Here is a 24,392-nt window from a genome sequence, read left to right on the forward strand (position 1 = left end):
ATAAATGCTTATAACTCCAAAGATCCTGACGTGGGCATAAATGACCAGCTTGTAAAAACTTAGTTACCTCGAATTGCCACTGTGATAATTTTTTGTGCATCTCCCAGAAGATTACAGTTGAGTGATGGATAAGTGCTAAAAGTTTCAGAAGGTAAGGGAGAGGGATCCAGAAAATTTGGTGCCGGTGAGTGCTGAGCACAGAAGAGGTTAGTGGGTTGAGCTCCAAGCAGGAAATAAGGAGTTAGCTGATAGCAGATTGGCCGCCCATTCTACATCCTGCCCGGTTTCCTTTTCCATTGACTTCAATAGAAAAGAAAAGAAAATTGAGCAAGGTATATAACGAGCGGCTGATCTGCTACCGCCAGTTTTCCGCCCCCGCTTAAAAATGACTCCCATTGAAAATGGAAAATGAACCACACTAAAAAGAATATAAATACCAGGAGCAGGACTAAAAAAAACCAAGCACCAGGAGAAAAGCAACAAAAAAGAGTGAAACTTAAAAAAAATAAAAATGAGCAGGAGGGGAAAAAAAAGTATGGTGGTGCAGCGTGGTAGTTGCGGACTTCCGTCAATCCGACAGAGCTCAGATCATAGCTGAAGTACACAAATCACATATCATTAAAATCAAGTCCAAGAACTAAAGCACAAAGAGTATGAGTAGGCTTTAGTTTCTAACTACACACAGCTGAAAGTTGGCCTAGCATTACATAAGTACAACATTAACTGCTCTGAACAATAATTATGTCAATGAATAGAGGTCTCGGGCTCATATTTCATATCTTATGAAAATAGGACAGAAGAGAACAACTGTGCTACCGTTTATACAATTAGGTAATAGAGTAGCATTAAATCAAAATTTCCTGGTGAAAGACTTTTTAGAAATGGATCAGTTAATAAAATGTGGGACGGGACATTTTGAATAGAGCAGAGTGTTTTGATTATGATTGAGGTCTTCAAGTGGTGGCCTCATTTTAATAAGGATCACAAAGTGGAAGTCAGACTATTTCAGAGGATCCACAACCACGCCCTGTCTGGAAACTTCCCATAGTCAGTAACATTTTTTCATCTGGTACATGAGCAGGTCATTACTTGTGTCTACAACATAGCACCGTGTTAGTGACCATGATTAAAGAATGCACCCCGGCCCAGCGACAAACAAAGAAGTGCACCCACTTGAAAGTTTATTTAGTTTACATTCATTAACTTTACATGCATATAAAACCACATTTGCTGTAGCAACAATTTCAGCCTAGCAAATAGGAGAGAGTTTTACTGTAGGCACAAGGAGAAGGGAAATATGAGGGAATGGGAAAGTCACCAAAAGAGCAAGGACAAACAAGATTTAATTTTCAATTTTGCATGGCTAGGAACAGGTAGGAAGATGAAATTCTTATTACAAAATAAAACTAGAAAAAACTGCAGATAATGCTAAAACTTAGACAAAAGCCCACTTTAAGAGAAAACACAAGCCTCTAGAAATATTCCAAGAAGGGCTCTGATGCTCACAGAAAGGACACAAAGCCACCCAGCAGCTCATTGTATAATTACAAGTTAAGGCAAATGGAACATTAAGTGTGTAAGTAAATCTAGAGAGTATAAGTCAAAGAAAGTGATTCTGACACCCTGCAGAGCATTGTTGAGACCACATATGGTGGATCATATTTAGCTTTGGTCACTGTGCTTACAAAGGTATAGCAACATTGGAAGCATTCCAATAAAATGCATTAAGGACAATTCCAGATATTGGATCATTGAGTTAAGGTGCAAGCTGAAAACATAAGTGCACAAGCCAAACCTGGCCTGGGAAAGATTTTTTTAAGGTGGTCAGAATCAGAGGAATGCACAGTTCTCAGTGGGTTGTAGGGCTGGTGGAGATTAGAGATAGGGAGGGGCAAGGTCCTCTCACAAGGATGAGAATTTTAAATTTAAGCCACTGGGGGACCAGAAACCAAAGTAAGTCAGCGAGCACAGGGATGATGGGTAAGCGGGACATGGTACAGGATAGGATACGGGCAGAGTTTTGGATGAGCAATAGTTCATGGAGGGTGGAGAATGAGAACCCGGTCAAGAGAGCTTTGGAATAGTTGAATCTGGAGGTGAAAAAGGCATGGATGAGGATTTCAGCAGCAGATGGATGGAGAAGTTAAGGGAAAACAGGGGGGCAATGAACTCAGAGGAAAAAGGGCAAGGTGGGTTGAAACGGAAATTGAAATCACCGAGAATGAGGAGTTGCTCAGTGCAGAAGCTGAGGGAGGAAATGAGGGAGGATATTTTGGTGAGAATCTCAGGGTGGGACTTGGGAACACAGTAGACAATGAGGATTTTAATGGTGAGGTGAGAGGGGTGGAACAAGGTGGTGCTCGAAGGAGGAGAAGGTACCGGATGAGTAGGGGTAAGAGACCAAGGTGTGCTTTGGTATTAAAGACTACACCACCGCTGCATTGATTTGGGCTAGGCACATGGTATAAAGTATAGTCAGGTGATGAGGCTTTAGTAAAGGGCAAGGTAGTGCCACCAGTCAGCCAAGTTTCTGTTCAAGCCAGGATGACAATGGAATCAGTCACAATAACGTTGTGGGTGAAAAGGGCCTTGTTTGCAACATATTGAAGGGAAATGCGGAGAGGCGTGGTGATTGTTGATCCCCTGGCAGAGTCCAAGGAGGTAGTGGTGGGTAGGTTGAGACTAGCCCCCAGTAAGCTACTGGGTGTGAAGGTCGACAAGAGAGGAGTATGGGACAGCTGGAGTTGCTGCTTGTAAGAAGGTAGCAATGGGTGCTTCAATGGGCCCTTCAGTGAATGCTAAGAGAGGCACCGATGGTAGCTGTGGGTTTATCCACTGAGGATTCAAGCCTGGGATGGTGACAGCAGAATAGACAGTCAGTGGAGTAGTGATGGGTTGGTTTAGGGATTAGGGGTGTGGGGCTCCCCGTTCGATACAGAGAATAGAACCTATAGGCCCTGTGTGGGGTCTTCTCAGTACTATTGTGGGCATTCAGTCATACCATAGCTCTAGCGCAGCAGTAGAGCTATCCAGTACCTTACCTTCTCAATAGCAATGGAGCTCACTAGTATTTTACCATTTTCTTTTAGCATTTGATTAGTTGTGTTGATCCTGTAACAGGCTCTTGAACATGGGAACCTAGGCTTTTTAGATAATGAATGTATTGCATCCTAATTGTGGAAATACAGATTAGTATTCATTTAACTGCATACAATTGAACATGCAATGATAAGATAATACAAGGCATTAGCTGGCTACAACAAAGAACTGGGTCTATGGCTCGATTCCAGTGTGAGGGTTGTTCAAGCAGGAGCTCAGATTTCAAGAGACTCTGGAATTGTACGTTGCTCAATTGTTTTTTCCGATAATTGTCTTCTCCAGCTTCAACCTGCATGTACAGTTCATTCTCTTGAGTTCTTCTAAGCTGGACATAGAAGTAAGGCTCACCATTTGCTACAGAAACAGTAGCCTTACAATAGAGCCTCTATGTGGGTCTTCTCAGTACTATTGTGCACATTCAGTCATACCGTAGCTCCAGTGCACTCGAAGAGCTATGTCCTTGACATCAATGCAGCTATTTCAACTTCAGTCCCATTTCTATTTCAGTGTAATTGAAAACATTAGTTGCTTTAATCCGAGTTAACTATCCACCGTTGCAAAACGGATGTAGTAGCACAGCACGAGTCTGCATTAAATCCAGTAAGAAGATTATGGCAAGTGAGGTCACCATTAACCCGCGGATCATGCAATTCTGCATGATTACCAAGAACAACTTCTGGATCATTTTTTACACATTTAGAATTATTGAGGCAATTTAGTCAACCATACTTCTTTAAAATATGAACACAGAGAATGCGCAATGGGTTGAGGAGCTACACAGAAAAATCCATGAACATGGTAAAATTTTTAACAAAAACATTTCCATAAGTTAAGACAATATTGTTTCTACTAAACATGAATGTGAGGACCACCCACTAGCCACCCATAACAACCTTTAAATATTTGAGTTGGTACATTTGGAGGAGGAAATTGTAAGAAGCAGATCATTTCCTTAGCAAAATTCTTCTAAAAATCTGAAACATTTTTGGCACAAGTTAGAATATATTAGTAAGCAAGAATATTTTTACATAAGAGATTCAAATTATATTTAAGTAGCGTTGTTCCACAACAATTACCAGTGTATTTTTATGTACAGCTTTCATTATGTAGTGCACCAGTCATGAGGGAGCTCCTGTTGCAAATTGGTATGATATAAGCCCTTTGTATTCAAACAATTCCCAGCCCAGCTGTTGTGCTAGTGCAAAATCCTTGTGTTTAAGAACTCAAGTCAAACTTTCAATTAAACTAATATAGGAGGGATAGTATTTCCTTGCATTCTTTTGCTGGAAAGCAAAAAAAAGAGGGCAGCACCAAATCTCTGCTTAGTTAACGGCCCACAGTTGCAGGGGCCACAAAAAGAGACGTAGGGATGGAAATTAGACCTCGATGCGGACGACACAAAATTGGGTCAGGCCATTTTACAGGCATCCCTGGCAGCTGCCTAAAACAGGCGGTAGGCCCCTCATTTACACACGTAAAGGACCTAACACCTGCTTTGCTAAAATTGCACAGCAATGAGTGGCTCAGGAATCTTCAGCGGCCGAAAAGGATACAGATGAATTTCTACCCCACAGAGATACAACGACCATCAACTTTGCCAATGACCACAAGTGAAGAGGAAATAAACTACAAATGGACCCCAGACTCTATTATGAGTACAGAAGCAACTGAAACAGCTAATATACAGCCATGGGCCGTGGGGATTAATGTTAATAACTTCTGTAATGTTTACAATCATGAGGAACCTTCTCCAAATTTCAGAATCACATCATATAACCAGTTTATTTCTTCATGACACTACACATAAATATGAGACTGGCCCACAATTGATGCTATTTTTTCCTCATTTATCACAATGAATCTATTTAATTAAAGGCTTGCATCCATCGCCTCCCACCTTTCAAAGGCATCGTACCTTAAAGTGCTATGCTACAGGGTGTCACATCTCAAAGCTTCACAGGTCCATGGGGCAAAAAATTAAAGCATAAAACATATATCTAGTGACTAAATGTGAATGAATCAAAAAGTACCTGCGACGAATGAGTAACCAGCAAAAGGCCAACCAATCAAATCCTTCATTTGTTTTAAAGCCACCACAAAACTGAAAAAAATCCTCAATTAACTTTTTACATTGTTTTCAGCTGCCATTTTCTTTCACTCATCAGTAATAATATTAGAAATAACATAAGACATTAAAAAATTGCACAAATATGAAAAAAATCACTATACTTACCCGTAAGATTGGGTTATTTAATGTTAGAAATGCTTGCATCAAACTTTCCCCAAATAGGCCTGCCCTTTGTCTAGAGCCTAGGGCTCGAGTTGGAAATTTCACCTGTGCCTGGATGCTGCTGATCTCCAGCTGCTGTGAAGAAATTGTGTGAGGCAGAGGCATATACACCATGGGAGTTATAATATTCACCCTGTTCCTGTGCAACCATAATACCAGAGTGCTCCATGAAAAGCCATATCAAATGACCAGGTAGAAAAGAACCAGAGTGCTAACTCCTACAAAGAAATTCTTTGTGTATGTGAACGGATGTATCATGGGAATTGTAGTTTTCACCTTGCTTCTTTGGCACTATAATATCCGAAGTACTGTGACAAGCAGGCAGAAAATTTTTAACAACTGTGAGGGATGAGCAGCATTGCTACATCAACGTTAGTTTCAGGAATAAGTACAAATCTACTTTGGGAGGTAGGGCAAAATATGCTTTATAATGTAAATAACTGCGAGTGAAGTTTGGGGCAAGGGAAGGGTGGGAGGGAATGTTACTTACATCTTAACTTTAATAAAGTGCCAGCTAAACAGTACTAATACTATATCTGTTGGACTTGTATTTTTCAGTCAGCAAGATATATACTTTTTAAATAAAATCAGAAAATGCTAGAAATATGACAGTTCAGTATCTTTGTAGAGAAAAATACAGATTATGTTTAAATTGTGCATCCTGCATTGGAACTGAGGACTGAAAGATGATTGGGCATTTTAGTAAGATTGAAAAAGCAAATGAGAGGGAAAGGAAGTGAACCAACAGATACAGCAATCACATCAATCATGGCGAGGGGGTGAGTGATTACTGGTGGTCTCAGCTAGGGTTAAAAAAAAATCAAATGCCTTTTTATCATTTACCAAGACTGTAGCAAGACTACAGCTATAAGAATCCATGACTTTTTGTAAACCCATAAAAATGAAAAGTTAACTTACTGTAACCAACTTGAATTTGCTCGCCATTAACTATCAAAAAATATTTTCCTGAATCCGCCGGCCAAGATTTTGGATTCTAGGGTATAGGTGAATGTTATAAATAATTAGGTTCTTTGTTTGGGGAAGGGGTGTAATTATAGCCAGGTTGATAGAAAGCCTCAAAATTAAACTGTTTAATAGAATTGGTGTTAAAGTAAATTCGACTATGACAAAAGGGCCCAAATTTGTATTGGGAAACAATCGTGGGCATGTCACAATCATGTGCACCAGTGCCCTCCAGCACTAACCCCACCAGAGTATGCGGGCTCAGATGAAGGACACCGAATTTGCATAGGCCCAGCATGTGTCTGCACCACTACACGTGCAGTGCAGGCCCCACCAGCACAAAGGCTAGAAACTGAAGGAGCACCTGCTACTGTCTGGGTTGGGGTGGATGCTCAGTTCTCTTTCCCCCAACAGAAAAAAAATTAGCCTCTTCAGCCCCCTTACAAAGGGGGACTAATTTTTTTTAAATTACTTTATATCGTATCATGGTACAGCACAGGAGGTCATCATTCAGTCCATCATGCCTGTACCGGCTCTATCCAATTAGTCCCACTCTTCTGCTCTTTCCCCGTAGCCCTGTACATTTTTTCCCTTCAAGTATTTATCCAATTCCCTTTTGTAAGTTATTATTGAATCTGTTTCCATCGGCCTTTCAGGCAGTGCATTCCAGATGATAACTCGCTGCATAAAAAAATGTTTCCTCATCTCACTTCTTTTGCCAATCACCTTAAATCGGTGTCCTCTGGTCACCGGCCCTTCTGCCACTGGAAACAGTTTCTCCTTATTTACTCAAAACCGTTCATGATTTTGAACATCTCTATCAAACCTCCCCTTAGCCATCTCTGCTCTAAAGAGAACCACCCAGCTTCTCCAGTCTTGCCACATAACTGAAGTCCCTCATCCCTGGTACCATTCTAATAAATCTCTTCTGCACCCTCTCCAGCACGTTCCTAAAGTGTGGTGCCTAGATTGGAAAACATACTCCAGCTGAGGCCTAATCAATGTTTTATAAAGGTTTAGCATAACTTCCTTGCTTTTGTACTCTATGCCTCTATTAATAAAGCCCAGGATCCCATATGCTTTTTTTTAAAAAAACAGCCTTCTCAACTTGTCCAGCTACCTTCAAAGATTTGTGTACATACACCCCCAGATCTCTCCATTCCTGCACTCCCTTTAAAATTGTACCATTTAGTTTATAATGCATCTTCTTGTTCTTCCTACCAAAATATATGACTTCACACTTCTCTGCAATAAATTCCATCTGCCCTGTGTCTGCCCATTTCACCAGTCTGTGTCCTCCTGGAGTCAGTTACTATCCTCCACATTGTTTACTACACTCAAGTTTTGTGTCACCTGCAAACTTCAAAATTATACCCAAGTCCAGGTCATTAATATATATCAAAAAGAGCAGTGATCCTAATATTGACCCCTATAAATGTTCGGGTATCCAGGCTACTTCCCTGGGCTGGATGGTGAGCAGCAAATTGAGAGGAGGGATGGAAAAAATGTCAAAGCCTAAAGATGCATTTATAAAAGATGCATAGTTGGGCCAATGGTATTCAGGAAATAAACCAGTGGTATGAGGTGAATAAATCCCAAGCATTACCCATTAGTGATCCTATATATATTGACAATATTTTAATTTTTTTGTTATGTCTTGTGTTTTGTGACAAGGTCAGTTAGACTTACTGGAGCATATTTAAAGAGCAGTGGAGTAATACACATAAAATCATTAGATAATTGTGAATGAGGAAGGCCACACAGTCCATCCATCTTAGTCCTCCATCTAGAAACATCCTCCCATGTTTTGCTTTCCTGCTCTATCCAGGAGTCCATTCCATTTGTGAAGAATTTCCTGACATCAGGCCTAAATTTGCCTTTGAACTTGTGGCCCCTTATCCTGCTCTCAAGTTATTTTGAAGCAATTTTCTAGATTTACCTTTCCATACCGTTTACTATGTTGTGTGTGCCTGAAAGATCACTTCCCATTAGCCTCCTATTAAAAGGTTTAAAAGCCAAAGTCTCTCGAGTTTTTTCTCAAAACTTATTCCTTTTCCGTGTGGACTGTCTCCAGCACAGAATATCTCCCATGCAGTGGATATTAAAGAAACAGTAAGAGAAAAATCAAAACCATTAAATGATTATAACTGCTCTGCCAACTGTTCATGGGAGCAGCAAAAGGGAAAGGCCCAATGGTACATCATGGAGAAACCCAAAACCATAGAAGCTTACAGTACAAGCAGCAGCATTTGACTTATTGTGTTTGTGCTGGATCTTTGCTAAAGCAATCTAAAATTAATCTCACTGGCCTGTCTAACAAATGACCAGTGAGCATATGTTGTACTTTCCCATCCACAAATTCATTCAATCTGTAATCCCTGGCCCCCAGATCGAGGATCTCAATTCGAGATGGGACACTGTAGTTATTAAAGAAGCAACTCAAAGTACTAAAGTACCAAAAATCACAGCATTCATTCAGAAACTTTATTAAAACATACAGAAGTTATGAACAAAAATTCTACCATATTTCAACTGTTTATGATTCATTGTGCTTCTTTTGCAATGCTTCCCACAAACACCAAAGATCAAATGTACATGTAAACACTGATCAAATCAGACTAAGCATTTCAGCAACTTTCATCTGTCATGCTGATTCACCTAATGGAATCATTTTAAACCAATCAATTTTACTGCCTTGATGATCTTACATCAAGAATTTGACAATTTCTTAAATACAAGTTTAGTTAACTGAATCATTTTTTTTTGCAAAAAGAAAATTTGCATTGTCACTCAGGTAATAGTAGCTGATTCCAGAACCGAACAGGTAATGTACTGACCGTTAACTTTCATATCTCTCATACATTAGAAGTTCGTGTCTATACAAGAAAAAAACTTTGTAAACTAAAAATAAAGTACACATTTTAGGAGAGCATACTGAATATTGCAAAATAAAATACTATGCCACTAATAATACATTATAAAAAGCTAATAAAATGTTTTTCACATTTCAGTAGATATGTACTTTGGAATGATGTGGGGGAGGGGGGGAAATAGGCATATTTGCTAAGGCTACAGGTAGTTTATATATTTTACCCCGGTTTTGGCTGAAGTACCATTTAACACTACAGGCAATATTTTAATAGCGAAGGGTATTAAGACAAATAGTGATATGACACCCAAAAAAATAATTTTTGTCATCACTTTTCATGACTACGTACCGATTTTGGTTGGAACTTTTTTTAAAAAAATGATTGTTTACTAAACAATCAGTAGCCCATTACTAAAAAGTTATGTATCTGCCCATTGCTTTTTATTTAGGAAACCGAATTGGATGTGAATATAAGTCGTGTATAAACTTCTGTTAAGCTAGTTGTTGACAGTCAGCTATCCAGTTTTTCAGACACTATAGTTTAAGAAAAGTTATTAAACTCAACTTGCATTTTGAAAAAAAAACATTTCATTTAAAATATTGTTCAAATATGATTCATTTGCCAGCAATCTTAGGTAGATTGTTTTTCCTGACTACTCTGATCTCTGCAGCCACTATCCAAAGCAATTTCTGATGTAATAACAACAGGCACAATGATATAGAGAACCATTTTAGACGCCATTTTTTTTAAGAAGGTGTGTTCATGAAGATTACCAATGTTATTTTTGTATTTGACCTTTCTTTTAAGATGTGAAGATTTTTTATGCTAGACACAGGGGAACAGGCATTTTTTTTTGTTTAAGTTTGCATTTTTTTTCCATCAGCAAAAGTTATTTTTTAAAAAAACAAACAAACGAATGCAACTGCATTGACTGTCTTTTTTTTTTAATAAAGTTGAGAGTATTGCATTTAGAAAATATAGTCCTTCGTAATCTTAAGCGATGGCATGGCATCATGTATGTTTTGGTCCAACCGTTGGTATTCAATTGTCCTTGAACACAAACTATCCTTCCATCGTCTGCTTTGAACTAAGAGAATGTAAATCTAAAAGGGAAAGGAATAAACATAATTATCCAAGGTTGGCAAGTAGTCCTCAATTTCATTACAGTAAGGAAGGAGGTAATACTGAAAGTATAAGTATTAATTTACAGCAGCCTTTTTATTACGTTGGGTTGAAAGGGGCAAGCAGAAGTAGTTTTACAAAATGGAATAATTATGCTTGATCTCAAATACATATTTTCCATATTTTAGAGACAACAGAAAAAAAGGCAGTTTTAGCTTAAGTTTAAGAATATACATCACAAAAGGGAAAAACAGCTATTATCTGGCTTTTCACAGATCTTCCACAAAGGTTCAGGTTCAAGTGGAAAATGCACATGTAGTTGTTGAATGAGGACAAGATCGAGTTCAGCTACGATATTCCCTTGGTAGAATACCCAACTGTCTGGGTTCACATGAAGAACCATTTAGATAAGGTAGGGGAGTCTAATCCATGCCTGCGGAACTGCACCCTAGAATAAGTCATCACCTTCAAGGGAGAAAATTTGGAGGAACAGGTCAAAAAGAGATCTGTAGGAATCAATGTCTATGAATTCACAGGACAAAATTAAGTACTTTGTTCTTGAACTCAAGATTATAAACCTTTGCATAGAGAATATTCACCAAAATGTCAAAGTGAAGTTTAACCATAAATGATGCTCAAAAAAAAAACTTACAAGCATCACAGGCCCCACTCACTAGTGAAATGAACTCTACTTTCTCCAACTTATCAGTGAGTATTCCATTTAATCATCATAAAATACTTAGTTATTTAAATTTGATTTCAGTTAAGAATATTATAAACAGAGGTTTTATTATCCAAAAGCATATTATATTGCCAAGTTACCACCGATAGCAGTTCTGGAATAAGAAGCAAGCCAGCATAAAGAAAATGACAGTCTTGCTGACAGATGCAGTCTGCCCATGCCCCCAAAGGCTGCTTTCAGTAATATAAATCCAAAGCAGCTTGCCAAAAGCAGTCATGTTTTATAAACTACCAGTGGGATGAATGGATGAGCTACTTCATGACTGCCCGATGAAGACCAGCAAAGTGGTTTTGGGACCACTAGCCTCCAGGAAGGTCACAGTCTGTGACTTCAAAACAACTGCATGTGTTGTTTTTATTTAAAAATGCATCAGTTTACTACAGAGGAATTTCTATAGCATAAAAAGTTTTCTTTTACAGCAACAGGAGTTGTGGGGTTATTGTAGAAGTGCATTAGCGAGTGGTTCAACAATGTACTGAATGTCTCTGAAACCATCTTCACCACTCAGAAGAAATTAATTAGTTCTCTTTAAAATTATGCAACCAAAAATCTAAAATTAGAAATCAACCCAATACATAATAATTCACCAGATTATCATGGACTAGGTTACATTTTTGGCTTAGTAACTAACTGGCAATGCAGATAATACAGATCTGAAAGAAATATGAATGTGTCAGGCGTGGCAGCAGCAGAAAGGAGGGACTAAGTAGTGCGGTGGGTTAGACGCTGGCTTTTTATCAGAGGCCTGGGTTGAAATCTAATCCAGAATGACGAATGAAATCTCTGGCTACGAGTCATGTGTAAAAAAAAGTTTGGCTACTCTCATCCAATCCCTAGAGGACAGGGGTCCACAGCACAAAACTAGCACTAATTGCTAATCACATTCAGAAAGCCAGATGGCTGGTGTGGGAAATGAAAAAATTATAAACTGATGCAGTTTTGAGTGTTTTTCTGACATTGGGACTGAAGCGCATTGTTCGTGCAGAATAGAGGGAGCGTTACTCTGTATCCAACTGTGCTACATCTGTAACAAAAATAAAAAATACTGGAAACAGACAGTCTCCGTGGAGAAAACAAAAAAAGTTAACATTTCGGGTGTGAACCTTTCGAGTTAAAGCAATTGATAAATAATTTTGTCTAATATAGTTTCAGCACAAACTCACCTTTCTTTTGTTGTGATATGTAATGTACACAATGGCAACCAGAAAAGCAGCAGCAACCAGATAGAAAAAGAAGTGACTATCATCTTCTTCAGGTGCAGAGATGTATATTGGTTTGTCTGGGAGTTCTGGAGGTTCCTCAACATCATCACTTTCCAGGTCATTGTCATCCATTTGGTTTGGATCAAAATACTCCTCTGCCCCTTTGTCTTCATCTGGTTCATAATAGGATGGAGAATTACCTTGTTCAACAAGCAGCAGCTGGTTATCTGTCATTTCATCCATCTTTCCTGGATCTACATCAGGAGTTATGGCTTCATCCTCTTCAATATCTGTGGCCATCACCATTATTTCTTTATCTTGTCCATCTCCAGCGATGTTATCTTTCACTGTTGATGCATCTTTTAAGGATGGGGTCATTTGGTCAGAATTTTGGCTAGCAGCATCGTTCTGTATTATTTCTATAGAAAGTACAGTACTCTTGGTTACAGTTCCCACTGTTATTGGAGCAGGAGTCGGAGTGGTTGCAGATGTAGTGGTGGTGGCTGTAGTTGTAGCATTAATGTTTGGTTTTGTAATCTTAATCTTTAATGCCTTTGTAATATCTGAATCAATTGCCTGGGATATCACAGTGATGGGAACATTGGCTGTCCGTTGAATAGGTTCTGTTAAATTTTCTGTTCCCAAGCCGTTACTGGACACTGTTAAAAGGTTACAAAATGCAGCAAAAGTTAAATTAGATAAAGTCTCCAAAGCAGTGATCACAAAGCTGTTCTGCATATCTTTCAACATTTCAAATGCATACTATCTAGCCTAACAAATGCTGTGAAAGAAACTGAGTGCATTTAGCAGTTTTAATACATAAAGGATACACTATTCCTTTTAGCACTTTGTGAAATAAAACAATTCCATTTCAGTTGAAATCACATGATGTAATTTCATGAGCTTGCTATGCATCACTATGTATCTTAACACCCAGGTAGCGAAAAATGACTCAGGATGTAATACACACACCTCTTCCCGTAGATTCACCTATGCGCATGTATCTAGAAACAAGGTGGAATGTGTAAAGTAACCAATGTATCTTGGGCTTAAGATGGTTGATAAACTACTTGAATTCTACTCTTGTAGAATTCTGCAACCTCTTGTAAAACATTCCATTTTACAATACCCGATTTAACACAAAAATTAATTGCATCATAAGAGTACAAGAAGTTTACAATCATCCAATTTCACAAAGTATGTTACATTCTTGCATACACTCCCACCACTTCAATTAACAAATTTGTCTTCATCAGGGTAGGAGCATTAAGTAGAAAGGTATAAAATACTTTTCTACTTTTGAGGGACCCAGCACTAGTGACGTACAGACTAAAGGTTCTTGCACTCCGTCCCAACCTCCTCAGAAGGGTCTCTTCATATCCACACTGGTGTGAATTATTGTTTCCCACACCAGTTATTCCAAGGGCCTCTTTGCAAATCTGCATTGAGGACTCAAGCCCACTAACTTTGCTTGAGACTGCTCACTTTGGCCTTTGACACCAGAGAAGACAAGAAACTTGAATTTATATAGCACCTTTGAAGTAGAAAAACACCCCAACGCGCTTCACAGATGCATAATTAAACAATGGCCGCTGAGCCAAAGGAGGAGATATTAGGAACAGTGACCAACAGCTTGGACAAAAACATGCACCTTAAGGAGAAGAGGAAGATAGAGAGCTGATAGGGTTTAGGGAGGGAATTCCAGAGGGTAGGGCCTACACAGGTGAAGGCGCAGCTGCCAATGATGAAGTGAAGGGAGGCAGTGTGCCCAAGAGATCACAGTCAGAGGAATATTCGGGGCGGGAGGACGTAGGGCTGGAGAAGGTTTGATATTGGAAGAGGGAAGGCCATAAACGGATTTAAACATGAAGATGAGACTATTACATTTGAGGTGTTGGTAGATCAGGAGCCAATGATTGGAAGACTGCACCAAAAAACAGGACGTCATAAATAGGCTTAGAGTGGGCAGATAAATGGCAAATTAAATTCAATATGGCAAAGTATGAGGTGGTTCATTTTGGTAGGAGGAATAAGGAGGCCATTTATTAACCCCAGTACTTTGTTTACATTCTTTATGGTCTTATCAACTTACATTACTGTTTTGAACGATTCCCAGATATCTTTGCTCCTCTACCCCACTTAGTTTCTTACCTTCCAATTATTAGCTTTTATTATTGGTTTTCTGGGGAGAAAGCTGACAGCAGAAACTCACTGTCAGTGTCTCCAAAGTGATCATAACTATCAACTCTAATGTACTGATCCTTGACACAGCTCATTACTATATCAATGCCTACTTTATAAATAGTTCTTACAACTTACAAAAACAAGACTGCAAATCAACAAGGTGCTCCCTGGACATTTCTGATGCAAAGCATTCCTTTTTACCCAAGATAGTCAACAAAAGGAAAAAAGGGACAGACCAGCAATGAAATCCGTCTAGTCCACTGTGCTGTGATTAGAGCATTTGGTTTTCTTTGAAACTGATGTAAAGCAAGTTGTTAGATTTAAATAAACACAACGTACACTACTTCAGCAACTCAATTTCCATAATGCTCAATTCAGGACTGAGCATATCAAGGTCAAGGTTTTTTTCCTTGCATACCTCAGCTTTCACAGTACACCAAATGTTCAGACACTGGCAAATAAAGTTTGCTGGCACCTTTTAGCACTGTACAGGATTATTCCCCAGTGCAGTAGAAAATTGGCATTACACAGCTATTCAGCTGTTCACACAAAGCACAATATATTACTGCTAGAGCTGAATAAACTCATTCATGCACTGCCTTTAGGCTTTAGACAACTATTTACTTCATGCTTTTTGTGGAAATATCCCCGTTTATGTAACACAGTGTGGCTTGAACCAGACAACATGATATTCAAGCCTGAGTCAATAGCACTAACAGTTGAACATATTCGGTGACAGACTACCATTTAACTACAGAAAAGTACACCAGAGTTACACCAGGGCCCCAAACACTCCTTCCAGGTGAAACAGTGACTTACTTGTACTTCTTTCAAATTTAGTATACTGTATTCGCTGCTCATGATGCTGTCGCCACTACTTTGGGGAGGCCAAAAGCAGATAGGGTGATTGCTTTGCTGAACACCTCCGTTCAGTCCGCAAACGTGACCGACCTTCTGGTTGCTGGCCATTTTAATTCTCCGCCCCACTCTGACCTTTCTATCCTCGACCTCCTACACTGATCCAATGAAGCCCAACGTAAGCTCAAGGAACAGCACCTCATCTTTCAATCAGACAATTTACAACCATCCGGACTCAATGATTTCAATAAATTCATATCATAACCACTGCTCCCATTTTTTCGGACAGTGGGTGCTGGTAACGGTTCTGCTGTTGCACTTTACAACTCCTCTAGGCCCATCTTTTGTTTCTTTACTTGTCCCAGTACCACCCTCCTTTCCTTTTGTCATTTGATCACTCACTCCTGCCCTCCACCCTATCACAGACCTTCCCTTTTGCTCTTTCCTCCCCTCCACCCGCTTGCCTGGCTCTGTACTTGCTTAAAAATTGTTAAATCTTTAACTTCTTCCAATTTTGACGATAGGTCATCAATGTTAATTGTTTCTTTTTCCACAGATACTGCCTGGCTTGCTGAGTATTTCCAGCATTCTGTTTTATTTCAGATTTCCAGCACCTGCAGTATTTTGCTTTTGATTTAAAGCTACCTAAACCTACTTTTCCGACCCTCACCTCCAAAATATGAGCAAGGATCTGTACCCTTGGTGCTGGCCTACTTTCCTTCACCTTTTGGTGCTAGTGAATATCAGCATGTTTTGCTGGGATTGTGTTTTATAATTGTAGATCTGAGTTGCTGGTTACTATTTTAACATCTCCCATCTTCTGATCACTTCACTACCTTAGCTATTCATAAGTCCTTTGTTTCTCTATTTCTTTAATGCTTCTTTCTATTGTCTGATGTAAAGATCATTCCAGTCATCTAATAATCATTTTCTTTTGAGGTTGCATGTCACTCCACCAATACTTCTGTTTGTTTTCTCTGAAAACAGATTTGAGTGAAGCAGTACTACTTGGATTAAATAGATACTCCAAATCTAAAGTAACATTTAAATTTTTTTTTAAATCCATTAGCTTAAGGGAATATTTAAAAATAGCCATATAGCCCTGTAAGAACTTAATACAAAATAAAAACAGAAATTGCTGGAAACACTCAGCAGGTCAGGCAACATCTGTGGAAAAAAGGAAAATGCTAGGTTACATTTCAGATCTATGAGTTTCAGGTGTATGACCTTTCGTCAAAACCAAATGTTACAGATGAACAGCTTGTAAGGAGGAACATAAGAACAGAAGTAGGCCATTCAGCGCCTTGAGCCTGTTCCACCATTCAGAGAGATCATGGCTAATCTGCATCCGAACTCCATCCACCCGCCTCGGCTCCATATTCCTTGGAATACATTTGGCTACCAAAAATCTATCGATCTTAGATTTAAAATTGTTAATTGAGCTAGCATCTACTGCTTTTTGTGAGAGACAGTTCTATACTTCTACTGCCTTTAGCGTGAAGAAGTGTTTCCTTACCTCTCTCCTGAATGGCCTAGCTCTGATTTTAAGGTTATGTCCCCAGTACCTCTCTACCTACCCTATCAATTCCTTCAAAAATCCTAAAAACCTCAATCAAATCACCCCTTAACTTTCTATATTCCAGGGAATACAAGCCTAGTTTATGTAATCACTCCTTATAATCTAACCTTTGGAGCCCTGGTAACATTCTGGTGAATCTGCGCTGCACTCCTTCCAAGACCAATATACCCTTTCTACGGTGTGATGCCCAGAACTGTACACAGTACTCCAGATGTGGTCTAACCAGGACTTTGTATAGCTGTAGCAAAACTGCCTCCCCGTAATATTCTAGCCCTCTAATTATAACGGCCAATATTCCATTAGCCTTTTTGATTATTTTTTTGCAACTGACTATTACATTTTAGTGATTGTGTACTTGGACCCCGAAATCTCTTTGGATTTCCACTGTTACTAGCTTTTTACCATTTAACAAATACTCGGATCTATCGTTTTTTGGTCCAACACAGGACTTACCTGCTTTGAATAACAGGGCATGGGAAAGGGGGAATGGGGAAAAAAGGATCTGTAAAGTGATATGGTGGCGAACAAGAGATGATTAAATGATAAGGCAAGGCAAAAGGAGGCGCGATAAGAGAAATTAAAGATATATACAAGGCCCTGAGGATGTGTGAATGGTTAAAGCAAAACAGCAGTCGGAGTGAAGCATTAAAAAAAACTGGCAAGGCAGAGGAGGCTCCAGAGGCCTGGATGTGTGTTGAAAGGAAAGGCAGTTAAAACACCAGCAGTGTAGACCACTCCGCCGACCTATGTACTGATAGGGGATCCCCATCCGAAGCACCAACCCACAACCTTCCCCATCACTAGAAGTACTGCTACACCTATCCTACATTATCAGCATCTGATGTGAAGAGAGAAAATGGGAGCTGTGGTTAAGATCCAAAATTATAAACAAGTTACTTCTGGTTAATTTAACATATTTGTTTAAACAGAGATTTACCATCTCCAATAACAGAGGATATAGCTGGGAGGAGGCTGTGAAAGACCACCATAGTTTTCTGTAAATGGTTCTTAATCTCTGGTGCTTAATTTACAATACAAATTGGTAACCTTAAAAAAAAATCTTTTCATAAGCCAGAAAAATGAGACAGAAACCTATGTAGTTTGTTTCATTAAAGATCCATATTCAGGACTTCAAACGGTCATTTTAATCTCCACCTGTATCATACTCTTAATAGCTTGACTCTTTTTATAACACTTGCTTGCCTCCAAGTTAGAAGGACTTGAGCACATAATCCAGTCCAACACTTTAATGCACCACTGAGGGGGGTGGGCTTCATTGTTGGAGGTGCTATCTTTCGGATGACATGTAAAGCTGTTTAGGCGGACAAAAAAGATCCCATGGCACTATCAAAGAAGGGCAGGGGAACTCTCCCACTGTTCTGGCCACATTCATCCCTCAACTAATGCGTGCAAAAAAATTATTTGCTGTCCGTAGGCATAATTATACACAAATAGGCTACTGCGTTTGCTAAATGTAACTTCAAAGTAATTCAATTGCTGTGAAATGTTTTGAGCTTCCATAAGAAACATGATAAGGCACTATATAAATGCAAGTTCATTCTTTCTCTTACTTGAACCAGAAATCTGTCCATGTACTTTTTGGATGCTTCAAAGATTGGATTCACTGCATACATGCTTTCCACTTTAATAATTTTAACTTTTTAGACAAAATCAACTCCAAACAGGACTATGTAACCTTACAATCAAATGGCTCCTGTTTAAACTGCAACGCTTTGCCATTGTTGGCATTCTTTTTTTTCCAACACAATACAATAAATCATACAATTTTACAGCACAGAAGGCAGCCATTCAGCCCATCGTGCCTGTGCTGGTTCTTTGTAACAGTTATCCAATTAATTCGACTCCACCGCTTTTTCTCCCAATAGCCTGATTTTTTTTTCCTTTTCAAGTATATATCCAACTCCCTTTTGCAAGTTAGGATTGAATCTGCTTCCAGCACTTTTTCAGGTAGTGCATTCTAGATTATAACTCGCTACATAAAAAAAAAATCTCACCTTCCCCCTGGGTCTTTTGCCAATTATCATAAATCTTTGTCCTCTGGTTACCGACCCATCCGCCAGTACAAACAGTTTCTCCTTATTTACTCTATCAAAACCCCTCAATTTTGACCACCACTATTAAATCTCCCCATAACCTTCTCTGGGTTGCAAGACATCACACAACCAAATGAGACATAAAATAATGTACAATATCAATTCATGTTTTCTTTCTAACTACAACAATAGTACACAAATATTTGCAATGCAACAGGATTTTAAAGTATAATAACATTACACCTGTGGTTAACTCAGTTATAAAAATAATTCTACATTCTGCAGCATGGTATTTATTACTTAATCAAAAACAAATAAGGCACGTAAATGGCTTGATTATAAACCTCCCCCATACACATTTTGTCATTTAGTATTTTCATAGATTACATGATCAGTACTACAAACAGATGTTGTTCAAACGATGCCAGTTCCACCAATAGATAGAATCAAAGCATACGTTCCAGGGCCTTTATTAAACTGATAATCACAGCATTAATATTTCAGCAATCTATTGCCCACTATTGAATGTGTACTTTAAATAAACTGTAAAGTGCCAAATGATGGGAAACAAATCTTTATGGGGCACTTCAAAGATTTCTACTATAGATCATTAAAGGGTACAAACTTCTACCTAGGACAAGGTATAAACTTGTACCTAGGACAACTGGATGAAGGGTTTTTAAAAAAAAATGGTAACAGGCCCCCAAATTTCAAATATTGGAAGCCCAGTTGACTAACTGTTTCATTGTGACACCCAATATCTGCTCTGATACACCTGGTAAGAACATTCTAAAACTTTACCACAGGGAGATTAATGGCTTTGGGAAAGAAGGACTAAACTTGATTTCATCACCATATAATTCACAATAAAAACATCCCGCCCAACTACTTAAGTTATAGATTTGCTCAAGAGACGTGCATCATAGGATTCCTATACAGCACAGCATTTGATATGCTGAGTTTTATTGATGGTTTAAAGAAAGATTTGCTCCCCCTCCCATTATGGTATGTACAACAGATACTCAGCAAACAAGAAAGATTTAAGTTGATCGACAAAATAATCCCTGCATTCTCAATGCTGTAGAGCAGACACACCATTCTGACTGCTGACCACCCAACTTCCCCTCCTGGCTCCCATGCTAGCTGATATTGTAAATGGTTCCCTCTACTCAGGTACTGTCACCCACCCTTTCCAATCTGCCTTCATCACCCCAAAAACTCCACACACTTGACCCCTCTGTCCTTGCAAACTAACGCCCCAACTCCAAACTCCCTTTCCTCTCCAAAGTCCTTGAACGTGTTGTCACCTCTGTGCCCATCTTTCCCACAGCTCCACGTCTGAACCTCTCCAATCAGGTTTCCTCCCCTTCCACACTATTGAATTGGCCCTAATCAAGCTCACAAATGACATCCTATGTGATTATGACAGTGGTGTACCATCCCTCCGGACCTGTCTGCAGCCTTTGACACGTTTGACCACTATCCTCCTCCAACGCCTCTCCTCCATTGTCCAGCTGGATGGGACTGCCCTCACCTACTTCCACTCTTATCTATCCAATCATAGCCAAAGAATCTCCTACAACGGCTTCTCTTCCTGCACCCGTGCAGTTACCTTTGGAAACACCAAGGATCTACCCGTAGCCCCCTCCCATTTCTCATCTACATGCTGCCCTCGTACATATCATCCTAAAACACAATGCCAGGTTCCACACGTATGCTGATGAAACCCAGCTCTACCTCACCACCACCTCTCTCGACCCCTCCACTGCCTGTGTCGTCAGACTGCTTGTTCGACATCCGGTCCTGGAACAGCCTAAATTTCCTCCAATTAAACACAGCAAAGACTGCAACCATTGTCTTCAGTTCTGCCACAAACTCCGTTCCCTAGCCAATGACTCCATCCCCATCCCTGGCAACTGTCTCAGGCTGAACCAGACTGTACGGAACCTTAGTGTCCTATTTGACCCTAACCTGAGCTTCCGACGCCTTGTCCTCTCCATCACCAAGACCGCTTACTTCCACGTCCGTAATAATTCCCTATCTCTAACCTCCTCTAGCCCTACAACGCTCCTAGAACCATGCGGTCCACCAACTCTGGCCTCTTGTGCATCCACCAATTCGTTTGCCCCACCATTGGCAGCCATGCCTTCAGCCGTCTGAGCCCAAGCTCTGAAATTCCCTCCCTAAACCTCTCCACCTCTCTCTCCTTAAAACATACCTCTTTGACCAAACTTTTGGTCATCCATACTAAAGTCCCCTTTTTTGGCTCGGTGTCAATTTTTGTCTGATTATGCTCCAATGAAGCGCCTTGGGATGTTTTACTGCATTAAAAGGCACTATATAAATGCAAGTTGTTGTTAGACATATAATCGCTATTCCTTCATCATCCTGAAATTCCCTACTTAAAACTATCATAGAGATACCATCACAAGGGTTGCAGAGATTCAAGGCACTGACCTGCTTTTTTTTTTTATATTCGTTCATGGGATGTGGGCATCGCTGGCGAGGCCAGCATTTATTGCTCATCCCTAACTGCCCTTGAGAAAGTGGTGGTAAGCCGCCTTCTGTCACCTTCTCAGGGCAAATAGGGATGGGAAATAAATTTGGCTTTGCCAATTTACCCACATTTAAAAAAAAAGACAAATTGGAGTAAGAATCTCACTGCTGCACACCATCCTAAGAAGCCAATCTATTAACACATCTGCACAAAGCTCCACTTGGAACCTGATAGATACCTTAAAAATAAAATACACACTAGTCAATTTGAGAAGGTACACATTACCCATAAAACATTATATTTAATTTAAATGCCAAATATTCATTTTCCAGCAGACTTACTCTCTCTCTTTTCCCCTGGATCCCCATTTATACAGGCACTCAAGTGTTTTGGTAAAATCTGTTCTGGTCACCAGCACCAGTAACTTTAAAGTGACCTCTGTGTACTCTACAGTACACAGAATTGGGTTTCAAAGTAAACAGCAGCTGTAAGAATCAAAGAAAAGCAAAAAATAAAAGCTATTCAATTCTACAGTATCTGCAAAACAACTTGAACATAAATATGCATTATATCTCAAGCCAGTTGTCAATGCTGATGTGGCAGCTTACACTACTTGTAAAAACCAGCACCAAACCACTCTGCAGAAATTAGTTTTTGCTTCAGTGCCATGCTTCTACACTTCAACCAGAAAAGCTTACACTGAAGAACATACTATACTTATAACAGCACAAAGCCTCCAGTGTAAAAGCAAAACTGACCTCAGTCAGCCGTCAAGTAGTCTGTGCTTTTTATTGAATTTTGTTTTAACTTTGCTATTTCTAGTACAATTATCACAGAAACTAACTTCAGTTTTAAATTGGATGAGGTTCCTTTGTGGAGAGTCTTATGACTCAAAAGTAATACAAAAACTCCCTGGAAAGCTCAGCAATTAATTCAATTACAAGTCACAAAGTTTCTGAACCAAGGCATTTAAAAAGTATTTTAACCTAGAAATAATATTTCTAAATTAGCCTTGTTACTACAGCTTACTCACACATAATATAGAACTCATTCTTAAAGAACTGACTTTCCTACAAAAGCTTTGCCCAACAATGGGATCTTTCAGCTTAGTTCCCTTGTTGAAAACAAGATAACTTTTCTTAATTGGGTGCACAATTCTTTTTCAAAGAAGTATCAACAATTAGCATGTCATCACAATTACAAGATTACCCTACTAAGACCATATTGCAAATATAATATCTATAGCTACATAGGACATTTCTCAACAAGTGCTATTAATCTCACTCTTAAATCTTGTTTGTGTTTTAACACATATATTCATTCAGTGTATATCCTGCAGCACAAACTGACAAAAAGGTCTTAATTTGTAGACTTTGAACTTGTTCAGTATTGCGGAGTTCACAGTTTTCAGTCCATTTTTTGCTGCTGGTGTCATTTCTTTCTGTGCAGTTGGTGCATTATCCACTCTGACAGATTGATTGTGACACAATCACTGTAAATGTGCCCATAACAGGGAATAAACAACATGTTTATATCCAAAATCCAATTAAAAAAAACCTGCTTTAACCCCATATTTTGTTGAAGAGAATGTTTGAAATACCAAATCAAGTCAACACACTAAATAAAATAGATTAATGTTTTAACTTTTACACAACCCCTCGCCATATTAATCAGGCTTGGGGGAGAAAAAAAAACGAATTAATCTTCCTTTTAAAAGATTCAACATTTCAAGTCAAGGATTTCAGGCTGTAGAAATAAATCCCCTCCCAAATCATCCATCCCATCTCTCTCCCCCATTCAGCCCTTAAAATGAATCTGACCCGACTTCAAAACCAACCCACGCCACCACATGCCACACTCTCCCCTCACCCTCACCCTCACCACCACCGGGATTCACACCCGCCCCCAGACGTTAAATTGGGCTGCGCCCGGGCCGGGCCGAGCCGAGCCTCCCTCACCGTTCCCCGTCTGACAATCGACGACGACAACAGCGGCGGCGGCAACGATGAGCGCGAGCGCCGAGACCCCGAGCCCAGCTCGCGCCTCCATCTTCCACAATGCGTGCATCCTCGCCAGTGACGTCACCCTCCTCTCCCATCCCGATCTGCGGTCCGCTGCAATCCCCGGATCCAGTGTTCTGGTTCCGGCTCCCAGCTGTTATTTCTTTGTCTGCGTTTGTTGACACTTTTTTTTCTTTAAATTGTCCCATGGAAGCATTTATATAAAATGTACAGCACTGAAACTGGCCATCTCGTGCAACTGAGATAATTTTGCGTACCAAAACCAAAAAAGGTTAAAGCTAACTTTTAGAAAACATGCATGGTCAGAAATGCACCATAAGTTTGAGTTTGCATGGATTTTCTATTTCAGATAAAAAGCACTTAGGGGCGCGAGAGGTGATAATATGAGCTTACCTGCCATCAAACAAAAGGCCCTTGACATGGAACTGGATGATCACGCAATGGGTTAACGTTTTGGAGCTGAGTGCAATGAAGCCCAAATTATTGAGAGACCAGCTGAGGTTCCCAAATAAAAAAAATTATGGCTTAGTCGTTTCATTATCCTCGTAGATGTGAATCCACAGTACAAAACTGTCCAACATTGTCATTTATCACTCAGATGTCCGGTCGCCTTCCCTCCAGGAATTGAAGATTAATCTCCAGGACACTGCTGCAAGCAACCCTGGAGAAAAATCATAGTGGCATGAAAAAAAATTGTGTTTTTTTTCATTTTCTTTGAACACTTTTGTTTATTAGTTATAAAAAGTTAGTTTATTAGTTAATTGGGTAATGAAGAATCTTTCGCTTTCCAATTGACATGGGAAAGTAGTGTGCGATGAGGATGGACGTGTTGAGCGACTAACGGGAGCGTGGTGAAGGTAGGAGGTCATGTGATGAAACCTCCAGGAATACATTCAACCAGAGTTGGCAAC

General features: G+C 39.6%; 1 protein-coding gene across 1 annotated transcript; it reads right to left on the reverse strand.

The window, feature by feature from the left end:
- Nucleotides 1–8,822: 8,822 nt before the first annotated feature.
- On the reverse strand, nt 8,823–23,560 carry c14h5orf15 (chromosome 14 C5orf15 homolog). Its single transcript, XM_067995812.1, has 3 exons — nt 23,419–23,560; nt 12,250–12,947; nt 8,823–10,325 (listed from the first exon to the last, which is right to left on the reverse strand). The coding sequence occupies exons 1-3, from the start codon at nt 23,525–23,527 to the stop codon at nt 10,191–10,193; spliced, it is 942 nt and encodes a 313-aa protein (XP_067851913.1). The 5' UTR covers nt 23,528–23,560; the 3' UTR covers nt 8,823–10,190.
- Nucleotides 23,561–24,392: the final 832 nt, after the last annotated feature.

Source organism: Heptranchias perlo, chromosome 14 (assembly GCF_035084215.1).
Source record: "Heptranchias perlo isolate sHepPer1 chromosome 14, sHepPer1.hap1, whole genome shotgun sequence".
Classification (NCBI taxonomy): domain Eukaryota; kingdom Metazoa; phylum Chordata; class Chondrichthyes; order Hexanchiformes; family Hexanchidae; genus Heptranchias; species Heptranchias perlo.